General features: G+C 36.8%; 2 protein-coding genes across 5 annotated transcripts in view; both read right to left on the bottom strand.

The window, feature by feature from the left end:
* LOC127972737 (transcription initiation factor TFIID subunit 3-like) overlaps window positions 1-12,750 on the bottom strand; it is a 47,697-nt gene extending 34,947 nt beyond the window's left edge. Inside the window, exons 1-2 of the mRNA XM_052576487.1 lie at window positions 12,486-12,750; window positions 11,048-11,308 (exon numbers count right to left, since the gene is read on the bottom strand). Of these exons, the coding sequence (XP_052432447.1) occupies window positions 11,048-11,308; window positions 12,486-12,651 (427 nt within the window). The 5' untranslated portion in view covers window positions 12,652-12,750. The remainder of the gene's footprint in view (window positions 1-11,047; window positions 11,309-12,485) is intronic.
* Window positions 1-18,695, bottom strand: part of LOC127972841 (ATP synthase subunit gamma, mitochondrial-like) — a 42,183-nt gene extending 23,488 nt beyond the window's left edge. Inside the window, exons 1-9 of one of the 4 annotated variants that reach the window (XM_052576668.1) lie at window positions 18,564-18,695; window positions 18,080-18,114; window positions 17,764-17,895; window positions 17,434-17,638; window positions 17,167-17,310; window positions 17,016-17,080; window positions 16,117-16,221; window positions 15,840-15,936; window positions 14,400-14,547 (exon numbers count right to left, since the gene is read on the bottom strand). In XM_052576668.1, the coding sequence (XP_052432628.1) occupies window positions 14,544-14,547; window positions 15,840-15,936; window positions 16,117-16,221; window positions 17,016-17,080; window positions 17,167-17,310; window positions 17,434-17,638; window positions 17,764-17,895; window positions 18,080-18,114; window positions 18,564-18,604 (828 nt within the window). In that variant the 5' untranslated portion in view covers window positions 18,605-18,695 and the 3' untranslated portion in view covers window positions 14,400-14,543. Of the gene's footprint in view, window positions 1-14,399; window positions 14,548-15,519; window positions 15,548-15,835; window positions 15,937-16,007; window positions 16,009-16,066; window positions 16,222-17,015; window positions 17,081-17,166; window positions 17,311-17,433; window positions 17,639-17,763; window positions 17,896-18,079; window positions 18,115-18,563 lie in introns of those variants that run through there. The other 3 variants (XM_052576667.1, XM_052576676.1, XM_052576669.1) reach the window with 3 other exon arrangements.
* Window positions 18,696-20,611: the final 1,916 nt, after the last annotated feature.

Here is a 20,611-nt window from a genome sequence, read left to right as displayed (position 1 = left end):
TGTGTAAGAGAGCCCAATTACTGAACACACACACAGAAGTGAACCCCTGTAACACACTTTTAGAGCGTAACACTTGATATTGGTGGGTGAACCAGATTGTTAGCACTATGAATAATGCTTTTAACAAATATTTACATATATTTTTAGACTGAATGCTTATAATAAGCATGCATAATTCATATTGCCTGATACTGGAAGTTTTATTGGCTTTTAATTGATGAATCTCATAGAATCTGTTTTATACACATTTATTCTACTCTGAAACCAGAAACTAAACACTAAACAAATCCAAACAACTTAAATATTTGCTCTGAAAATAAGTCAATTTTGATACAATTCGGTTGGACTCAGTTCAAAGTTACAAATCATATCTAAAAAGTATCTTAAATTCCATGACAAAAATAAAATATATCTAAAACTATTTACACCATACTGCAATATTGATACAAAAAAGTATGTTTTTAAAAATGAATTTGGCAGATTTTTACAACTTAAAAAAAAAAAAGATTAAGAACAGTATTCTGCATGGTAAATGCATTTCATTCATAAATTCTGGAAACAATGCATTAACTTTTTATTGTCAGATCACTATGTTTTTTATATTTTATATTAATCACAAAGGTTTAGGGTGACAAAGCCATAGTAACTGCCAGGCAAAATAATATAAAATATTTGCACTGTCTGCAAACACACAAACATACATTCAGGAACTGGCTATTTCAGCCGGGGTTAACAGTGACCCACCCTGGCGCCCTGGGACCGGGGGCAGAAGTTCTGTTGAGCCCGCAAGCCTGTCACCCTCTCTGGGGAAGGATTCACATTCCTACCCCTCCCATCCACCGGACGAACCAAGCCCACTACACACAGCATCAGTTAAAAGAGTTTCAACACACAAACACTCACAGTGGCCCCGGCAAAACTACTTTGACCTGAACTCACCAAGTCCAACAGCAACAGAAGCTAATATCCACAAACTTCTAAACTACTCTCAAACAGTTTTCATTTCAGGAAAGAAGAACAGGAAACTTCGGCTGAAATCAAAACTTTCGAAGGAATAGGTCAGGATGGTCCGACAACCAACTAGTTTATTAGTGAGGTTAGCCTAGTTAACCAAGTTAATTCAGTCTTCTTTTAAGATTCATTTAATTTATTTGTGTTTTAATAGTTTTCAGTTTTGGTGTTTTAAAGGGGATGCATTTATAGAGATAACTGTAGCAAACTCTCTCTAAAAAGTAGAGTGTCTCTGTCATTACAGCACAAACAAATTGATCGCCTTCAAATTAACAGTGTTTTGTTTATGATTTGAATATTGTTTTTGGTCTATATTTGTTTACTGGCCTATATAGACACATATGTATTTGTCTAAGCGGCGATCAAATGTGCGAACAGCATTTTTTCTGCCAGAGTCACGGCTTGGAAGAGCCCGTCTTTCATTTCATAATGCCAGAAAGATCCACGGTGGCCCTCAAAGCTGATCACATGACACCTACGCTTAACTGGAGGACAACGGACCAGGTCAATACCCGCTGCAGAGCGTCATTGTACAGTACATTTCTATGGAAGCAAACAAGGCAAAAAAAGAGATTCCCGAGAAAACACGTGGAATATGTCTGGTGCGCTGACGACAGACAGACAGCAAAGGGGAGAGACATATACACAGAAAGACAGAAAGGATGAAAGGGGTTGGCTGGTGCAAGAGTGCCATCTAAAGGAGGCAGAGGTATTGCAAGACATTAAGTTGAGTAAGACAGTGGTTCCCAATCACGTTCCCTGAGGCCCCCCAACCAGAAAATATATATATATATATTATATATATATATATATATATATATATATAAAACACGAAAATAACATTTGCCTACTTCAAAGAAAATAATGATTTAAAAATAAAATAATTATTCCATAAAAAAGAATAAAGTAAATAACAGAAAATATAAATATTTTACAATATTCACTATAAATATTTTCTCTGGCAATATTTGATAATGAATCTTTACTAAATGCAATTCACTTAGATTTTAAAAATTGTTTGAGCATTTTTAAATACAAATATAATTAATAATAAAAAAAAATGTTTTTAGGCAAAATGAGCCGAAGAAGGTATTGAGAAAAGAACAGCTTCTAAATGCACAACAATGGGTTAAAAACAACAACAAAAAACGGTTTATTTATTAATTTACATTCATGCATTTATAAGACACTTTTTTTTCAAAAAGCTTTAAGATTTATATTTGCAACACAATGTGTGTGTTTCTATTTATTTGTTTAAATCTGCATAGGTTTTATTAGACCAAGAGCACAGCAGCGTTCAACAACAAGGCTGATTTCTTTTTTTCATAATAATAATAATAATAATACTTCATGTTTACTATGAAATCAAACAGACATTTGCACTCGAAAACAAAAACTTTATGTGGTTCGAAAAATACAATTGTGACTTTGCTATCTGTTACCCAGCTATATGACTATACCTTGATCGCAATTTAATTCTAAACGGCGACATTTACTGTTAAATGCAAATAAATCACTGAAATGCAAATGTATAAGTTCCTGGACGTTTGTACATATACATGATCAACAAACATAAACACTGATCCGAAAAGTCCATTAAACCATTCTTTCTGTTCAGACGTGCTCAGGGTTTCACAAATAGCAATACAGATTTGTAATATTGGGTTTCTACTATTTATAATATTGGCCAATGTTTCAAACTGGTGCATCCCTATTCAAAACGGTGCACAAAAATATATATGTTCGCATTAAACACACCTGTAAAGAAAGTTCTGACTTGGAGCTATGATAAATCCTATCATGCCATGGCATGAAACTTTATAGAGATCAAAAAAGTTTAACTTTGTTCATACCTGTATCGGCAGACGTTACACTTGCACGAGCGCTTCACCTATGAAGAGGATCAAGTTTGGAACGAAGCATACAAAAGCCCCACAGATGGAGAATGAAACGAGAGCGACAGAAGGACAAAATGGGAACATATGACAAAAGAATCAAATGATTCTTTAGGAGACATAAAAATGGAATGGATTATGTGTTTTATGGAGATCTCAAAGAGGAGGGCGCAAAAATGCCTTCAACTCACTTAATTATCAGAGAAACCTGTGAGAATGTACTGGGAATAATAGATAGGAGAGGAAATGCATTGCACACACACACACACACACAAGTTTTGTGTTAGCACACCTGGGCAGAGGAGGGTAGCACGCTCTCCAGGACTGATCCTGGGTCAGGTGACCTCTCCACCGAGCCCAATAGCCGGCTCCTGTCTGTCTACCGTTCACACACACTCAAGACAGGCTCGCTGTACCTGGCCCAGTGCAGCAGGGAGTCATCCCAGACCTGTCAATCAGAAAGTGGCAACGAGCAAACACGGACCTCTCGGTCTCGGTCTCTCTCTCTCTCTCTCTCTCTCTCTCTCTCTCTCTCTCTCACACACACTCTCTCTCACACTCTCTCTCTCATCCACAAAGCTGACAAACTGGGGGGAGGTAAACGGTTGTGACAGGGGGCAGTAGGGTTGGGTTGAGCCATCTATCATAAAGCCACGACAGAGTAACATAAGACCAGAGGCTTCCCTCTACACACACACACTGAGCACAGTCGACAGCACCTAACAAACACATATAAAGGGAGAGTTTGCACAAAAAAAAAGAAAATCCTGTCATCATTTAGTTGTGCTCATGTTGATAAAACCCATATGAATGTCTGCTGTGAAGAATAAAAACCTTATGAAATTCGTACACTTATATTTATTAATTTTTCGAATTCTGAAGTATTTAATGATTAGAATAAATGAAATTATACTTTACAAAATTACAATAAAAGCACCAGTAGGTGGCAACAAGTCACTGAATTATTCATTTATTCCATTCAAAATAATAATAATTAATAAAAATAATATTATTACACAAACACAGAGGTATATATACAAAATGTATGCTATATTTGTGTAAACAGATCTCAGCGGTTACGATTTTGTAATCACACTGAGCCATAATCAAAATTACTGTTTTATTTTGATTAATCATGCAGCCCTAAACAGTTCAACTACATTTAATAAAAAAAAGTGGTCCAAAATACCCATTTTTTTTTTTTTTTTTCAGTGATGCAAAACATAATTCGTTTTTCAGAATGTGGCAAGTGTGGAATTTTAACTGAGATTTAAGAGAAAATAATTAGCCTAAATTCAGCTTTGATCTGTTCCTCACACAAGGCCGGACTTTTGAAAATGTAGAAATATTGATCCTTAGTCATATAGACTTCTTTTAATTGTGTCTTTTTCAGTGCTTTCCAGCTCTGTTCACCATCCACTTCCACTTGTATGGAAAAGGGCAGCATGAACATTCTTCAAAACGTCTCGTTTTGTGTTCTATGAAAGAAAGACTCGAACAGCATGTGGGTGAGTAAATAGCAATAGAATATTCATTTTGGAGTGAACCATTAATTTAAGCAAGTTCCAAACACATGGAAATTCTCGAAGGCTTCTCCTCTGGTCTCACAAGTACGAGCTGTCTGTCAGATTTATTTGATAGCGTTTTAATTTGCTCTTTGATTTGATCTGGATGAGCAAAGTGGCCTGTTTAGGTACAGTATTTTAAAGGGGTCGACGGATGGAAAGTAAAAAAGACAAATGGATCCAACGTCGCCAAACCTCAGTAAGAGAGCAAGTAGGATAGATGAGAGACAAAGACCGAGAACGGAAGAGAGAGAGGAGAATAAATCTGCACTCCTCCATCGATCCCAAGCCTTTCTGCTCTCATCTTATCTTTGGGTCTGAGGAAGCCAGGCAAGTTTAAACGATTCTGACCTTGTCCGACATAAATAGTCAGAAAACTACAAAGAGCAGATAGCCCACTCTCTCCATGAGGGAAAGGGGGACGAGGAAGGGAAATACATTGAGATAAGAAGAGGGGAGAGAGATAATACAGGAGTTACTACATCAGCGAGAGTGTCACAGACAGACATAAACAGCACACCGAAGCCACTTTTCTACCGATAGGGTACCAGTGGCCAATCTGGAACCGTTCCGCATGTTTCAATGACAGAAAAGGCCGTTCTAGAAGTTAAAATTGTCTCTGCATTAGCCCATTAAACCTGCTGGTCCCAAAATTATTTTATGTAGAAAATCATGCATGAATATTATATATATATATATATATATATATATATATATATATATATATATATATATATATATATATATTTAGTGCTGTCAATCGATTAAAAAAAATTAACTAATTAATCGCACAAATTTTTAAAATTAATCGCGATTAATCGCGATTAATCGCAGTTAAAAGACTGAAACTTTTTGGATATGTAAATGTAAAATGTAAATAATTCATGTAAACTCAAGACAAAGAAACTATTTAAATTCAAAATATGATTGTTTATTGGAATTTTTGTTTAACTTGTAACACAGATTTTCTCATGTAAACAACATACCTGCAATAAACCATCAATATTCTCCAAATTAACTATTGGCTTGAAAGCCATATTTATTACAGAAATAAAAACACAGGCATGTAAGTACCATTTGAATTTCAAAACAATCAATGCCAATAAAAAACAAAAATGATTTCCATGTTGAATTCTAAGTGGACTGCAAAAAAATTCCAAAGTATAGTCATTGCCAGTGCTTTAAGTGGGCTGGTATGCACCGGTACTCAGTACTGCCACTTCCAAATATAGCTCTTGAGCATACCGCCACCTCTCCGTGCGCCCAGAACGTGCTTGTAGCGTACCGGTACGCTCATTTGGACATCTGTTTTAATAGAGGTTTTAATCTTTTACCTGCACTGCCGATTTTCAGAGCGCCCTTCACAATGCGAGCTTCCTAATTCATCACACCCAGAGCAGAAACTACATTACCCATACACCCTTAAGTTATACAAGTGAATAGCGCGTGTGTCGCTTTTCCCACTGTTAAGACACTGTCAACAACTCAACGTGGCCGGAGAAGGTGTGTGAAACTCGTTGTGAGTTATACTAAAGCAAAATCTTGAGTATTTATTGTCTGATAAACATTAAAAACTGTCTGCGGAGGTTGAGTCGTCCTGCAGCCCCCGCTGGCTGCTCATTGGCTGCAGCATCTTTTTTCTAAGTTCTAAAAAAAATACCGTAGACGGCAAGGCACAAATTTAGATATTCATTTATCTAATTAATCTATAGCCTATGCACAAAGACAATATGATCTTTTTGTCCCCTTTTTGTTTTAAAGCTTGATGAAGAGAGAGAGCGCAAGTTGCTGCAGCTGAGGAGGACAGTGCACGCGTACAGGGGTGATTGACAGTTCGCGGCACTGTGTACAAAAAATACTCCGCTACACAATTATTTCGTTATTTCGTTTAAGCTTATTAACGTTAGCGTTACAGAAAGGTCTGATTTACGCACTGTTACAGTCATTGTTTTTTTTTTTAAACAATGACATTTGAGTTCATGATTTTAATGTTGCTGTTTCTTGTGGCAGACTAAATGAAGAGTAATGTTTCTTGTGGCAGACTGAAGAGTAATCCGGCAGAGTTTTATACTGAAACTTTCCGTCTAAAAGTCCTTCCTTGGTCTTATCCATATTTCTTTGCACGTTGAACACACAAGGCCACAACTGGAAATAAAAAAAACTGCAACCGCGTTAATTGCGTTATTTTTTTTTAACGCGTTAAATATTTCAAATTAATCGAATGCGTTAACGCGCTAATTTTGACAGCACTAATATATATATATATATATATATATATATATATATATATATATATATATATATATATATATATATATATATATATATATACACACACACATACACATTTTTTTGTATATTCGTTTTAGATGCTAATTAAAAAATGTTTAAAATATATTAGGAAAAAAAATAAAACCTTTCTGGCTGATTAGGATCATTGAAAAAAAAATTATAATAAGTTGACAAGACATTAAAATCAAATATGTTCTCAAAGCATTTCAGGCCAGACATCAGCTCTTTAAAAACAGAGTACGGCTGACCTGAGAGAGCCAGACGGAGAGAATGTGAGACAGTAATGACTATTATACTTAAAAGACAAAATTCTTTTCATCATCAGGTCGGATTCTCCTGGCTACGGGAGCGTGCCCTTACCAATCAGAGGGGGGCCCTGGGCCCTATTCTCTCTAAAGAAGATGTGAATGTCGCGGCGGAAGAAAAGGAGAAAAGACGGAAGACTTTAATATTCATCCTTTTCTCTTTTTAGAGTGTAACGGCTGCACCTGACATCTACGGAAACTGTGCAAATCTCTTCATGCATTGTCAGGCTCTCCTCTAATCATTTTACGCCCTTGTGAAGCTTTGAAAAGAGCCGATAACCAAGCGAGTCAAATACAGAGCTTGCTCAATTCGTAAGTTAACAGAGGCACAGCACACGCTAGCAGAGACTGAGGAAATAATCAGCACCCCTGGACCAGGAGAATGACAGTGTCTTCACTTCGAGAGAGCGATGTGATGTGATGCAACAAAACTAGCTCTGCTGATGAGATGATTGTGTTAATGGCACAACGGGACTAAGGCTTGCAAAACTGCACCACACATTATAAATGTCAAAGTTATCTGGACTGCACATACATGCATGCATGCAATACAACAAAATGAACAGTGGCTGTTAGTATCAATAAAAAGCTGTCTAAAATCCATGCATGCAGTGCAACAGTACTACCAATGTATTAATGACTTGGTATAAACCAAGCAACTCCTATTACATGATGCATGCATGCATTCAATGTGACCAATCGCACTGCAAACATTAGCACCAAAGCTGCACAATTACAACGCAACAATCTAACAGCTCCCATTTCTTGCAAACCTGTCTATGATGCATGCATACAATCCAAAATAACTAGCAACTCTCATAACAAGCAAAACTGCATGCATGCAATGCAACCGAATTAACAATGCTAATTAAAATGAATAAAACTGTTTATGGAAGGGATGCAATGCATGCAAATTTAGCAGCAACTATTAGAATCAACTAAGCTATATATGCTTGTATACATGCATCGTGACCAAAACTAGCAGCTCCCATTATAATTAATAAAACTATCTATGGTGCATTCATACAGTGAAAAAAAATCTGCAGCAACTATTAATATTTCAGTTAAGCATCAAGCATGTAATGCGACAAAACTAGAATCCCTTTATTTTTAACAAACATAACATACTGTAAGCATGAAGTGCAATAAAACAGGTCAAGTCTGATAAAATCAATAAAATGGTTTATATGTTGTATCAGCAGCAGCACCCATTATTATAAACTAAACTATCTATGCTGCATGCAATGCAAGTAAACTAGCAGCTCCCGTTATAATCAAAGATGCTGCCAAAACTGCAAGCAAAGCATGCAATGCAACAAAAACTAGGAGCTACAAAGCAAGCACGCAAAGTTGACAGGTTTGATTTTGTTTGTTTGAAGTGCAGATTGTCTTTTTTGTTTTTTAAATACAAATACAGCAGAGCATCACTTCTTTACTCTAACTTTCCACAAACAAAAGCCATTCTAACACTGAAAAAACAGCAGCAGAACAGTCGTATGCATGATGCACAAACTATGTGTATTCTGTCAGAATGGACAGACAAATTATGCAGGAAACTTATCAAGTCGTTTTTGGTAAGGACAGCAGAAAGACCAACAGGAGTTACAGGATCCTGTTCTTGTGCCACACATTTTGATCAAAACTGCAGTCCAATCACGTAGCTTCATTTTGCAGCTGTAAATTTCCAGAGCAGTCATCTTAATCTTGTTCTCTCTCTACATAGACGGAGAGACTTTATCAGCCTGTCTGATCGCTGGTAATTTCAGTGTACAGATGCAATCGCGCTCTCTCTACCTCCCATTACCTTCTTCCCTCAGGACGGGACAACAATATGCTCCCACACAATAGAGATAAACAAGAGAGACCCCACCACTGCAGCAATGACAACAACTCCACAGGATTTGTGTTACTGTCATAAAACAAAAAAAAAATCACAAAATTATACTAATTATTGATCCCAAATTAGTATGTTCTAAAAGCACATTTGCATTGTGCGTTTGATCTCAGTATCTATAAATGTTCAATTGTTCTGTACTACAGACATAAATAACACCAGCTCAAATTTTGTGGCTTGTTAGAGAGAAATGTCTGTCTTACATATTTCCTCAGGAGAATGATAACACACACACAAAAGCCTGACCAGAGCCATCTATGGACAAGAATATCATTCAATGAGGTATTTTGACTCGGGTCAGTAAGCAACCACTCCAAAATCATTTTGAACGTATGTGTCTATACTGTTTGCAACCAACAGTGCAGATTTTAGGCTAAGAATAATATTCAAAACTTTAAATCAAATTAAAATAGAGAATTATACATGGAGAAAATCAGAAAAGACACGTTCAGTCAACTTTGTGGTCACACAGCGCCAACCTGTGGCTTTATATGCTACTGCAGAAGAGAATCATTCTAACGGACTAGATTATTATCAAAACAAGAAAAAAAGAGCTTACTAATAAAGCTAAACAATGACAAAATTCAAAATGACAAAATCCAACTAAACTAAAAACTGAAAATATAATAGTGGCTAACTATAATAGCATATAAATAATTCTGAAATAACACTGGTTGATATGGATTTGCTATAGGGCGTACTGGCACAAATCAGCCTCCCCAAATTCTCTGTTATATTCTGTTTTTTAGTGACTCGGGAAATTTCTTCAATGTAACTCTAAGGGATTTATTGTTTAGAATAACGCAAGATGAGTTACATGTCAACAATTAAACTTTATACAAGGGGTTTGTTTAAATCACTAAGCTTAATCACGAACAATAGTAAAAAAAAAAAATTCCTTAAGCAATATAAAATACAAACCACACCAAAATCCATTTGTGCTCGTAACACTCAAACACACAGTGGGGCTCCATAACTTTCTTGGTATGGAGAGAAACACATATAGTACAGAAGAATATACTGTATGTTTAAACTTTTGTCTGGTTTGCTTATAAGAGCACGTGTAGATGTGTGGCATGAAGGTGTGCGAGTGTGTCCAAGTTTAATACGGTCTCCAACTGATCTATGAGGAAGAAACGGAAAACAGGGAATAAAGAAACAAATGGAAATGGAGGAGAGGGAGAAAAAGAGACCCCGAGTCTTTTTTCTGGCAGAGGGGCATCCAGCTGAGCGCTGGCTCCAAGCCCAGTAGACCCCCTGCCCTGGCTGGACTCTCTCTCTCACACACACACACACACACACACCTGGGATGTCTGCCATTCGAGCCGGACCTCCGCCAGCTTCTCACACACACATGGCTCAAAGCCTACTACAGCCTTCCTGTGTCCCACACACCAACACCCATGAACACACCTCACAGCCAGAGAGCTTCCTGTACGACCCGAGACAACCCTGATCATGTCCGGCCCTCCACCACCCACTGGCACCACCTCCGCTGTGTGTGATGAGAAGACGAGTGTGTGTTTGTGTTTGAGAGACATGAGCCGGATAGGTCGAGAGTGAAGGACTGTAGCACTGGGATATGCAGCTTCCTATGTGCACCCCTGTATGGGACGGGACTCAGCCAATATGGGCACACACCAAAATTGGCATGAGTACATGACTCAATATTGGGCAGCACAACAGTATACATTGTGTGAAATTAGAAATGTGCAGAATGTTAAAAATTTTGCTTTATCAATAATAGTGTGTTAGACATATTCATGTCATAAATTTGTTATTAGTGATGCAGAACAAAGCTGAGATCAGCACATCCACAATTGTAATGTACAGTTTATAGTCATACACACACACACACACTATATATATATATATATATATATATATATATACATATACACACATACATACACATATATACAACTTATGCCAGATGATTTATCATTAGTTTCTTGAAAACATTTTTCGATCAATAAATCATCAAACTGTCATGAACAGTAAGTTGCAGCTCAACACTGTTTAATCTTGTTGAACTAGAAGCTTGCATATATTCGGTTCCACCTCTATAGTGACGTTGGTACGTACCTTCCTGCAGTGAAATGAGCGGAGGGAAGTACTCTGGGATGTAGTCTCTCCTCTCGCCTCTCAGGGCATCACGGGCGTCTGTTTCGAAGCCAGAAGCAGGAAACTGCAGAACGCTGCTCTTGCTGATGGGAAACTGAGGGATAATTTGTGGGAAGCTGACAGGCTCCATGTTATTTACATAGTCCTCGAGTTCGGCTATAGTGACTCCCAAAAGTCCAAAAGCCTGATCCACGTCACTCAGTCCAGGGTCTGTCCGTCCATCTGAAAGAAAAGAGATGTGCAGCATACAAAATTAATTAATAGATTAATAAACATTAATCTAGTAATGTATATATTCCATATATATATGAAAAAAAAAAATAAACTAACTGTAATAAAATGAAATATTAATTTAAAAAAATCAGCTGGTTTCTCATTTTCATTTTTTACTTGATGTACAAACATAACAGAAACTGACATAAAAATGTATAAAAACATTATTGACATAATAAAAAAAATATATAAAAAATGCAATGAAATACCTAAAACTCTAAATAAAAAATAAAAATAAAAAACGAATTCAAGGGATAAATTAAAAATATAATATTATTTGATAATACTTTCAAAAGAAACAACTTTACAAAAGCTTTCTCTCTCTTTGACTCTCATTCTGACTACAAGAAGATTCAGATATAGTTGTTTTGTCTCTATAAACTCACATACAAGAAAGTCTATGTGTTAATGTAGTGAATGTGTTACCTGGAATAAAATAAACGTAAAAGAAAATATCTAAAACTGAAACTGAAATGAAGAAAACACAATAATGTAGAAAAACGTTCAAAATTAAAAAGAAAAACGAATTCTCAACGAATTAATAAATACTATAATATCATCTGAATGCTTCGAACAACACTGTTTTGAACACACGAGCTGCGCACATGCACACAGATGACGCTGCCGCTTACATCATCACTATGGCAACAAGTGGGAATCCAAACTCTGCATCCTTACAAACTATCTCTGGTTTAACATGCAGCAAACATTTCAGTCCCCGAGAAAGACACTATTTCACTCCATTTTCAGAAACATATAGTCTCTTAAGCAACGACTGATTTGATTTAAGTAGACAGCTAACGAGTCTCTGTTCAGCTGTCAAAACATACAGACAGAGTTTTGATGGCTAGCCTCAAAACTAACGTCTTACAAAAAAATAAAACAACAACAACAATGTATTAAGAAGCCAAAGAACCTGACCAAACGTGGTTCGTTAAGAAAGTTTTAACGCCTTAACAGTAACATCAACATTTTGGGCGCTAGTTAGCTTAGCATACTTACATCACTTGTAGTGGGCGGGGCTTATCAACAACCACACTATCAACAGTGTACACTAACACACTCTAGAGCACACTACTCCAGCGCAGACTGTTATCAGGGTAAGAAAGAGAGTTAATCGACTCACAGAGCTCGGAGTATCGGTGGCAGCTCCGGGCCAGCTGCTGCAGGTATCTCTCCAGCACATCGGACAGCAGATCACAGGCGCTCAGCTGCACCGCGTCCCAGCCCACCGCCTGACACACCTGCGCCACGGACACACGCAGCAGCGAGCGCGTGTAACTCTCACACATCTCTCCGCTCTCACTGCGCCTGGAAAGGCTTTGTTTCGATGGCTCACATTAATAGGGACACTGGCTCTTCCACTGGAGCCGCCATCTTTACTCCCAGAGCGAAACATTGTGGAGCAATCGATCGCGCATGCGCAGAAGAGCGGAGACGCTGGTCGATTATAGCCTGCTCGATTACATCACCTGCAGACGTGTGTAGTGTGAAGTGCACTTCGACGGTGTGTAGAATCATGATGATGATTTGTAAAGCCTTGAGTATTTACTTTTAACAAATCTTTGTGTTCATAAAATAATTGTGTTCTTCCATGTTCGAGTGGAATTTGTAATAAATAAAAAGTCAGTAATTAGATCAAAGTCAACCATTCTCGTTTAGGCGAATTCTTACCTTTAAATATTTATTTTTGTATCTCAGTGTATTTATTGTTTTTGTACATGGCATTAATAATAATGAAATTAATAATAAGTGGCATACTGTATGCTCAGGTGAAAATTTATCTTAGGGCTGTATTGCTGTTTATAACGTGCATTAAATAAATTATATTAAATATTATTTTTTATGTTTCAGATTGTTATAATAGGGTCATATAAGGATTTGCCCAGAAAATTGACTATGCGATTCATTTGGTACAGAAAATCCTTGTAAATCGTGTGGATTTGTTTATGTCATCCATATATTTAAGACATATTTATTGTAAAGGTAATAATTGTACTGTATTTAATATATTTATGCCTACCATAATACTAACACTACAGGAGAATTAAAGTAACCAGTTAAAGTTTATATCAATTTATATGATTTACTCAGAAAAAAATCTAGAAGTTGGATTTAATATTTTTACAAAGAAACGCCACTGTGGAAACTGTTGTGAAAGAAACACTTTTACACAAAAGTACATTTAAAGTTAAATACTTTTTTATGCTAAAAAGTCAGATCGTATGCTTATATTACTAACAAATTATAAAATGGAATGCTACAAATATACTAATTTTTTTTCTCCACAAATATGCTTGATTGTCGATACTGCACTGAATATTTGTTTATATTCTTACATTAAAAAAAATAATAATGAACTCAAGAGGACTCAATAAAAATGTCTTTAGAAAAAAAAAAAAAAAAACGGTTGGGTATGGTGATGCACATCAGCTCTCAGATGATAACCATCAGAATCTGAGCTCCAGTGGCAGCTGATTAAATAATACATGAGTGACCCATATGGTCAAACTTTCTACTTGTTCATTACTTTAATAGACCAAACCCTCTTCTACAATCAGTGACCCCCAAATTCACCCTTTCATGGATCCAGACACCCAACACCGCAGCACGATCATTTAATCTGATACTGTGGTGGCTGGCCAGGCTTGAGTTTCAAATGGATAACAAGGAGGCTAAACTTGTTTTGATTGGCAATTATAAGAAGGAACAATAAGGATGCCGTTAAGTCAATTGGGTTTATCAGTAATCAGCTCAGAGTAACTTAATACTGTTTTAAGCCAAATACATAAACGCCAGAGATGGTTTATTGGAAGGATTGACCTTGTGTTCTGTTTTGGCAGACGTCTTCTCTTCAAATGCTCGGTGTATTGATAACCTCTCAGTGCAGCCAAACCCATGGCTTCAAAGAAGAGTTCACAAGCTTTAATTCCAATGGAAAACAAGCATGAGTCTGGAAACTTTTTTTTGATTTTTTAAGAAGACATCAAAGCTGATCGGTACATAGACTAGAAATATACTGGAGAACTCAAACGGATGGTGTTTTTTCTGTAAGAGGTTTATTGACTCAAATATTGTACAAACAGGAGCACATATATATTTATATGAATAGAATTCTACACCAGGTGACTGAACTGGAGAGCACGTGTGCCAGAACCACACTGACCGTGTACAGGGCTCCTCTTTATCTGTAATAAAAAAAAAAATCAGTCATGGACATGATATAAAACATGCGTAAAGTAGATGTCAAGAACAGAGAATAATACCAAACCATCTAAGCTGCAGTATCTATAGCACTCTCTCTCTCCCTCTATTCTATTATATATACACGTATACATATATACACACATTTACACTCTAAAGGCCTGTTAACACCACAACAAATGTTGACAAGATTCTTGCAATAAAAATTCCACATTCGAATGCAGAGCTGTTAATGCATCTTGTAAAGCTGACGTGAGCATTTGCATGCCATCAATGAAACGTTTTTTTGTTGTTTTTTTACAGAGATGCTTTATTTTTTTTTTATTTTATTTTTTTAATGCACTACAGGCAAAAACCTTTGCGCCTGCCCTGCTTGGTCACCTGCACAGAGCCGATGTGATCACATAAAACTACAACCCAGTAGTGCTCACGAAAATACTTTTGTGCTGAGCTACGGTGAACAGTGGAGGAAGTTGTGGAAAGTTGCACATAGCGGTCCTTGTTTACAGCTGTATTTCTGCTGCTCAACAAACTCCACCTACTGGCAGAGAGTGGAACTGTGATTTCATTCAGACCCTCTGCTGTTTTCTTTTTCAGCATCGGTCTGAACAGACAAACTGAATGCAATTGTTGCAACAAACATTTATGTTGGTGTAAACATTCTGCATAAAGCATTTGCATTAATGTTCTTGAATACAGAGTATGTTACAAGTCTAACCAATAAGACTAGAAATCAGTGTGTCCATCCTCTAGCAAGAAGTAAAGCTCTTTTACTCAACTTATGGAGTTTTTACTAATGTTCTGTGGAAATGAACTTCTGTTTTGAGCAAAACCCAAAACCCAAAAAAAAAAACACCAGATGCAACAAAACATTTGATAAAGAAAACAGGAACACTAAAATCTATTGTCTATGGTATTTCTCTATAAGCACACAGTTTACCCTAAAGTCTGCTGCAGGACGTTACCTCGCTCATGCCTCAGTTTCTGTGAATGGTGAATGCATGCATATTATCAAAGGTCAGTGAGGGAATAATGGAAATTAGATTAGTGCGTGTTAACACCTTAGAGGTGCAAATACCACACATGAAAAGAGTTAATAAAATTAAAAGAAATATAAACATGATGTGGACGAAACAGAACAGGGCATAAGAAAAGGTTAAACCATAACCCAATACGAAGAAAGAATGAATGGATGAATGGATGAGGAAGATCCAATGGCATTCATGGGTAATAATGAGGGTAAAAGACAGGCAAAATAAGAGGAAAAACATCTTACAGTGCAGCGGCTCCAGAAATGATCTCAATGAGCTCCTTGGTGATGACGGACTGGCGGGTTCGGTTGAAGGTCAGGGTCAGCTTGTCTATCATCTCAGCTGATGGAGGAAAAAAAAAAACAGCAAATAAGAATTCTCAAGTATAATTTATAACATAAGGTGACATTCACACTTTAGCAAGGAATATAGGAAACAGGCGATTAAAGTCTTTTGAAACAGAATGGAAGACGACATCTAAAATGACATTGTCCATAGCAGTCATTCTGGCACTCTGCTCACTGGTGGTGGACTCCTTCAGCCCGAAGTAGATGATGTTGACCAGAGAAAACTCCTGATAGTTCCTCAGCACATCAGCATCGATGTCATCATAGATGCCCATGTTTTCTGAACAAAAACACATGGCAAATGATCGACTGTGCTCCAGCGTCACTTGATCACATCTTCGAACCCGGCAAATATATTAAAGTTAGCTCAAACAACAAAGACAAGCATTATAAAAGGCTGTACCAATAACAACAATATACTAATTTATTGGGACAACATTTCTTACAATAGTACATCAATATTTTTGGGAATGTACTCATGTCAAAATGCTGCCCAATACTGTTAAGCGGATTATTTTCATGAATTGGCAGATAATTGACATGTCTGTATATTACGGTATACATTATATATAAAACTATTACAACTGTGTGTATATACTGTATACCTATATCGATATCTATCTATCTCTATATATACACATACACACACACACACTTTTCACCTCTATTATAATACATCTGTCCTGAAATGATGCCTTGAAATGTTTTCAATCAGTTAAAAAAAGAAAATAAATATTTGATATGTAAAAAAAAAAATATATATATATATATATATATATATATATATATATATATATATGAGTGAGTGTCAGATGATGGCACATGCGACCTAAATCTAAAAAGTGATAGGGGAAATGAGGATGCCCAATGAAAAATCAACTAACACTATTTAATAAAAAGAAAACAATATTGACTAAAAAGCAATGGCACAACACGTCATGCATCCCAATATTTCCTCCTGCTCATAAACGTGCTGGGCCTCTCTTAAATGTTTAATGCGGTTTAAATTGTGATCCAATTATTATGTTATTAAATGTGTCATGAGGGGTATACAGTCCAACAATGAAACAATACCTGAGCTTGCAACAGTGTCCAGGGAAAATAGAGGTTTCTCGTCCGTCTTATATGAAATCACAGACCTGCAGAGGACACAAATCAGCATCAAAACCAAACAATTTCTTTTTTTGTTCTATTTTTAGTATACAGCAATGCGGAAGTTTCAAACCTGAATCGGTTGAATACTATGGCTCCCTGGTCAAACTCGTAACCAGAGTCCAGCAGCTCTGTGGCAATGACAGAAGCATCAGTAAAGGTGGGAGGCTTGCGGCCCACCTCTTTACAGTTGATCAGGATGTGTTTGCCATGGGTCCTAACGGTTCACAGAAGCAGAAGAAGAGATTGAAGTAAACAACACTGCAAAAAGTGATGCATCTACATACTTAAGAACTGACTGAATGGGAATTACAGAGACAAGACATAGAAAGTTATATACCTGTACAGCAGACCTCGGAGTTTGTCACCCACATTGACAACCATGACCTCTTTGCCGGCATCTGAGAGCTTGGCGATCTCATTCTTCATGACTTTGGCCACGCTGCTGTGGATGGCACCGCAGAGACCACGGTCAGACGACACACCAATAATCAAGTGCTTGTTCTTGTCTTCTGCAGCCTTGATCTCAGCCTTCTCGTAAAGTGCTAAACAACAAAGATATGAAGAAAAAAAAATAAAACATGAACATATTATGACTAGACGTTTTAATACCGTTTTGATACCTAAATGTGCACTATAAACTTCATTTTGAGGATAACTTGCTGCATACCCATAGCGCCGGTGCCATAGACCCGGGCGGGCTTCAGGGATTTCTCAGCTCTGGAATACTTTGCTGCTGCCACCATCTTCATGGATTTGGTGATCTTCTGGATGTTCTTGATGGACTTCAACCGAATGGTGACTGGTGAGAAGGGAAAAACAAACACACACAATGGTCATAAAATTAATTCAGCTGTCTGTTATGTATAATAACGTCACTGCAAAACAATTAATACAATAGTGTACGTTAACTATAACAAAACATACATCCGTAAAGACATTAATATCAGCTAACCTTTTATAAAGCAAGAGGAAATTTTACTTACTGTCCTTCAAGGTAGCCATGTTCCTGACCTGCCCACTTTAACAGACGTTTAATAGAGGTTAATCTCATGCACAAATAATTACATTATGATAACTCTCAGGGTAATGATGCATCAGTAAATGTGACAGCATCTGAAGTTACATTGAAAGCAAAGCATACCCTGGAAACCCACAGTGCTATCAAAGCTACTGCACGACAAGAGAATGGCTTCCATACGAAGAGTTCAAACTCAAAACCATAATGTGATTAAGTATGTTTGTTTAGCAGCGTATTGCGATTAAATCAATATAATCTACATGTGAAATCAAGTCAAGTCGCTCGCTGTCATAAGCTTAAGCACACCGCGGCCTAAAGTGCAGCACCTCCTCGCTCCACCTTATCCGCATTTAATTGAACAAATAAAGCAAATTTACTTCACTACTTAAACGCAAAACGTTAAATGCATGTTTCCAGAAAATTATTCATTCAACAAAATAAATTCTTACCATTGTGGGAGGAACACCGCCGCGCTGGCCCTGCCGAGCATGTTCACTTCAAGAAAGGTCAGAGCCACCGGTCTGCGCAGGCGCAAATAAAGCGCAGCTCATCATAATCTCGCGATGTACACACGAAACAGTGACGAAACATGCACGTTAGCTCCACTTGCTTCTCACACTTCATAATAAGGGCTGTCTCCTTCTTTTGGGTTCCTGGCCTTGTTGGTGTGGAAGGGAAATGAAGTTGTGGATATGCTAGCAAAATTTACAAAGCTTTAAAAAAAATGATCTAATTTTAGGTACTAAATGTAATGCATAGTCTGTATTGATTTTCCTGTATTTTTCTATACTGAATAGTGTCCTAGTTTTGAAGCTACTGGTCTCCCTAGCTAGGTGGCATTATTCCATATAGCCTGTGTAACAAAACCTTTCTAGATAGGTTGTTTAATTATAATTTGTTGTGTCTTAAAACCTGCCAAATATTAAACAAACACCATAGACTGTTCTAAAGCCAAATGCGCTGCCTATGTAGACAGTATTTTGGGACATTATAGGCTATAGGCCTGTCTTGGACTTTAATGTGCCTCAAAACGTAATGAGTTGTCTAGTTAAGATGACATTTTAATAAACGTTGTTTCTTAAAATCTGGATAGCATTTTTGAACTTTAGGTTGTATTTCAAATCCTGCTGAATTTATAGATGTAAATGTTACACCTAGTAAGCTACCAAGCTGCCTATGTAGACAGCATGTTTGGGCATTACATGCTATGACTGTTATGCATAATTTTATTTGTCTCAAACTTAATGAGCTGAGTACGGCAAGCATTTTATAAATTTTATCGAATTAAAGCTCCATAGACTCACTGCATACAATACTACTACATTTTTTCCTGTTAATTAGCAAGCATGCATTCAATTGATCAAATGTGACAGTAAATACATTTTATGTTGTTAAAAAAAAAAAAAAAAAAAAAAAAAAGTATATTTCAATATGAGATTGATTTCTGACGGATCATGTGACAATGGAGACTGGAGTAATGGCTGCTGAAAATTCAGCTTTGCATCGCAAGAATAAATTACATTTTAAAATACATTACAGTAGAAAATAGTTATCTGAAATGACTATAATATTTAATAATAAATTACTGTACGTTTGATCAAATAAATGCATCCTAGATGACTTTTGCAAAGAAGTTTAGGTGTTTCATAGATTGTGTGTACAGGATATTGCAAAGTGGGTGAGACACCCAAAGGCTGATAGGTCCAGTGCCTCAATAGTGATCCTGAGACGATCTGCAGACAGGAGTTGCAAGAGAGGAAGAAGAAACAGGATATGGACTCAAATTTGAATTGTCCATGTATCTACAGAAAACAAGGTATCTTCAGTCTAAAAGTCTCCTAAAGTATTATTGCGGAAGTAATCTAACAGGGTGTCACAATAACCATCTGTTTTATTTCTATAGCCCAACTCTGTGTCTTTGTGCCCTCAAAGCTGCATCCTCAACAAAAAAGGAAAGAGTCTTCCCACAACGGAGATTCAAAAGACAAGAAAAAAAAACTGCTCTGGATGAGATAATGGAGCCACGTTCTCCATTAATGTTTTTCTTTTTTATCTCATTTAGTTGTTATGGTGGTGTTATATACAGTATATCCATGAAATACACACATTACAAATCATAATGGTCCTTGAGCATTTTTTGCTGAATTCAGGCAGTTTTATTAAACATCTATGATTCTCCCAGGACTTTCTCTCTTGTGTGTCTTTCAGATGGAGGAACGGAAGAAGAAATCTATAAGATCAGATAACTGGATACAAGTTAACATTGTAGTGAAAGTGATAACTACTTTAAGAAGTATTACAAGAAGAAAGCCATTCAGATAACTGAAGCGCTGTCTTAAAACGGAGTGATTATATGTCTCCTACAGTGATATTGTGTGCATGTGTGTGAATACACAGCTGTGGTGAAGATGATCGAACCTGGAGACCAACTCAAACTGGATTCAGAGTCAACCCATCTCCTGATGTTACTGTACCCTATTCATTCATTTGTTCATTC

This window comes from Carassius gibelio, chromosome A4, assembly GCF_023724105.1.
Source record: "Carassius gibelio isolate Cgi1373 ecotype wild population from Czech Republic chromosome A4, carGib1.2-hapl.c, whole genome shotgun sequence".
Lineage (NCBI taxonomy): Eukaryota > Metazoa > Chordata > Actinopteri > Cypriniformes > Cyprinidae > Carassius > Carassius gibelio.
Note: the sequence above shows the minus strand (reverse complement) of the source record. Positions and strands in the feature narration are given on the sequence as shown.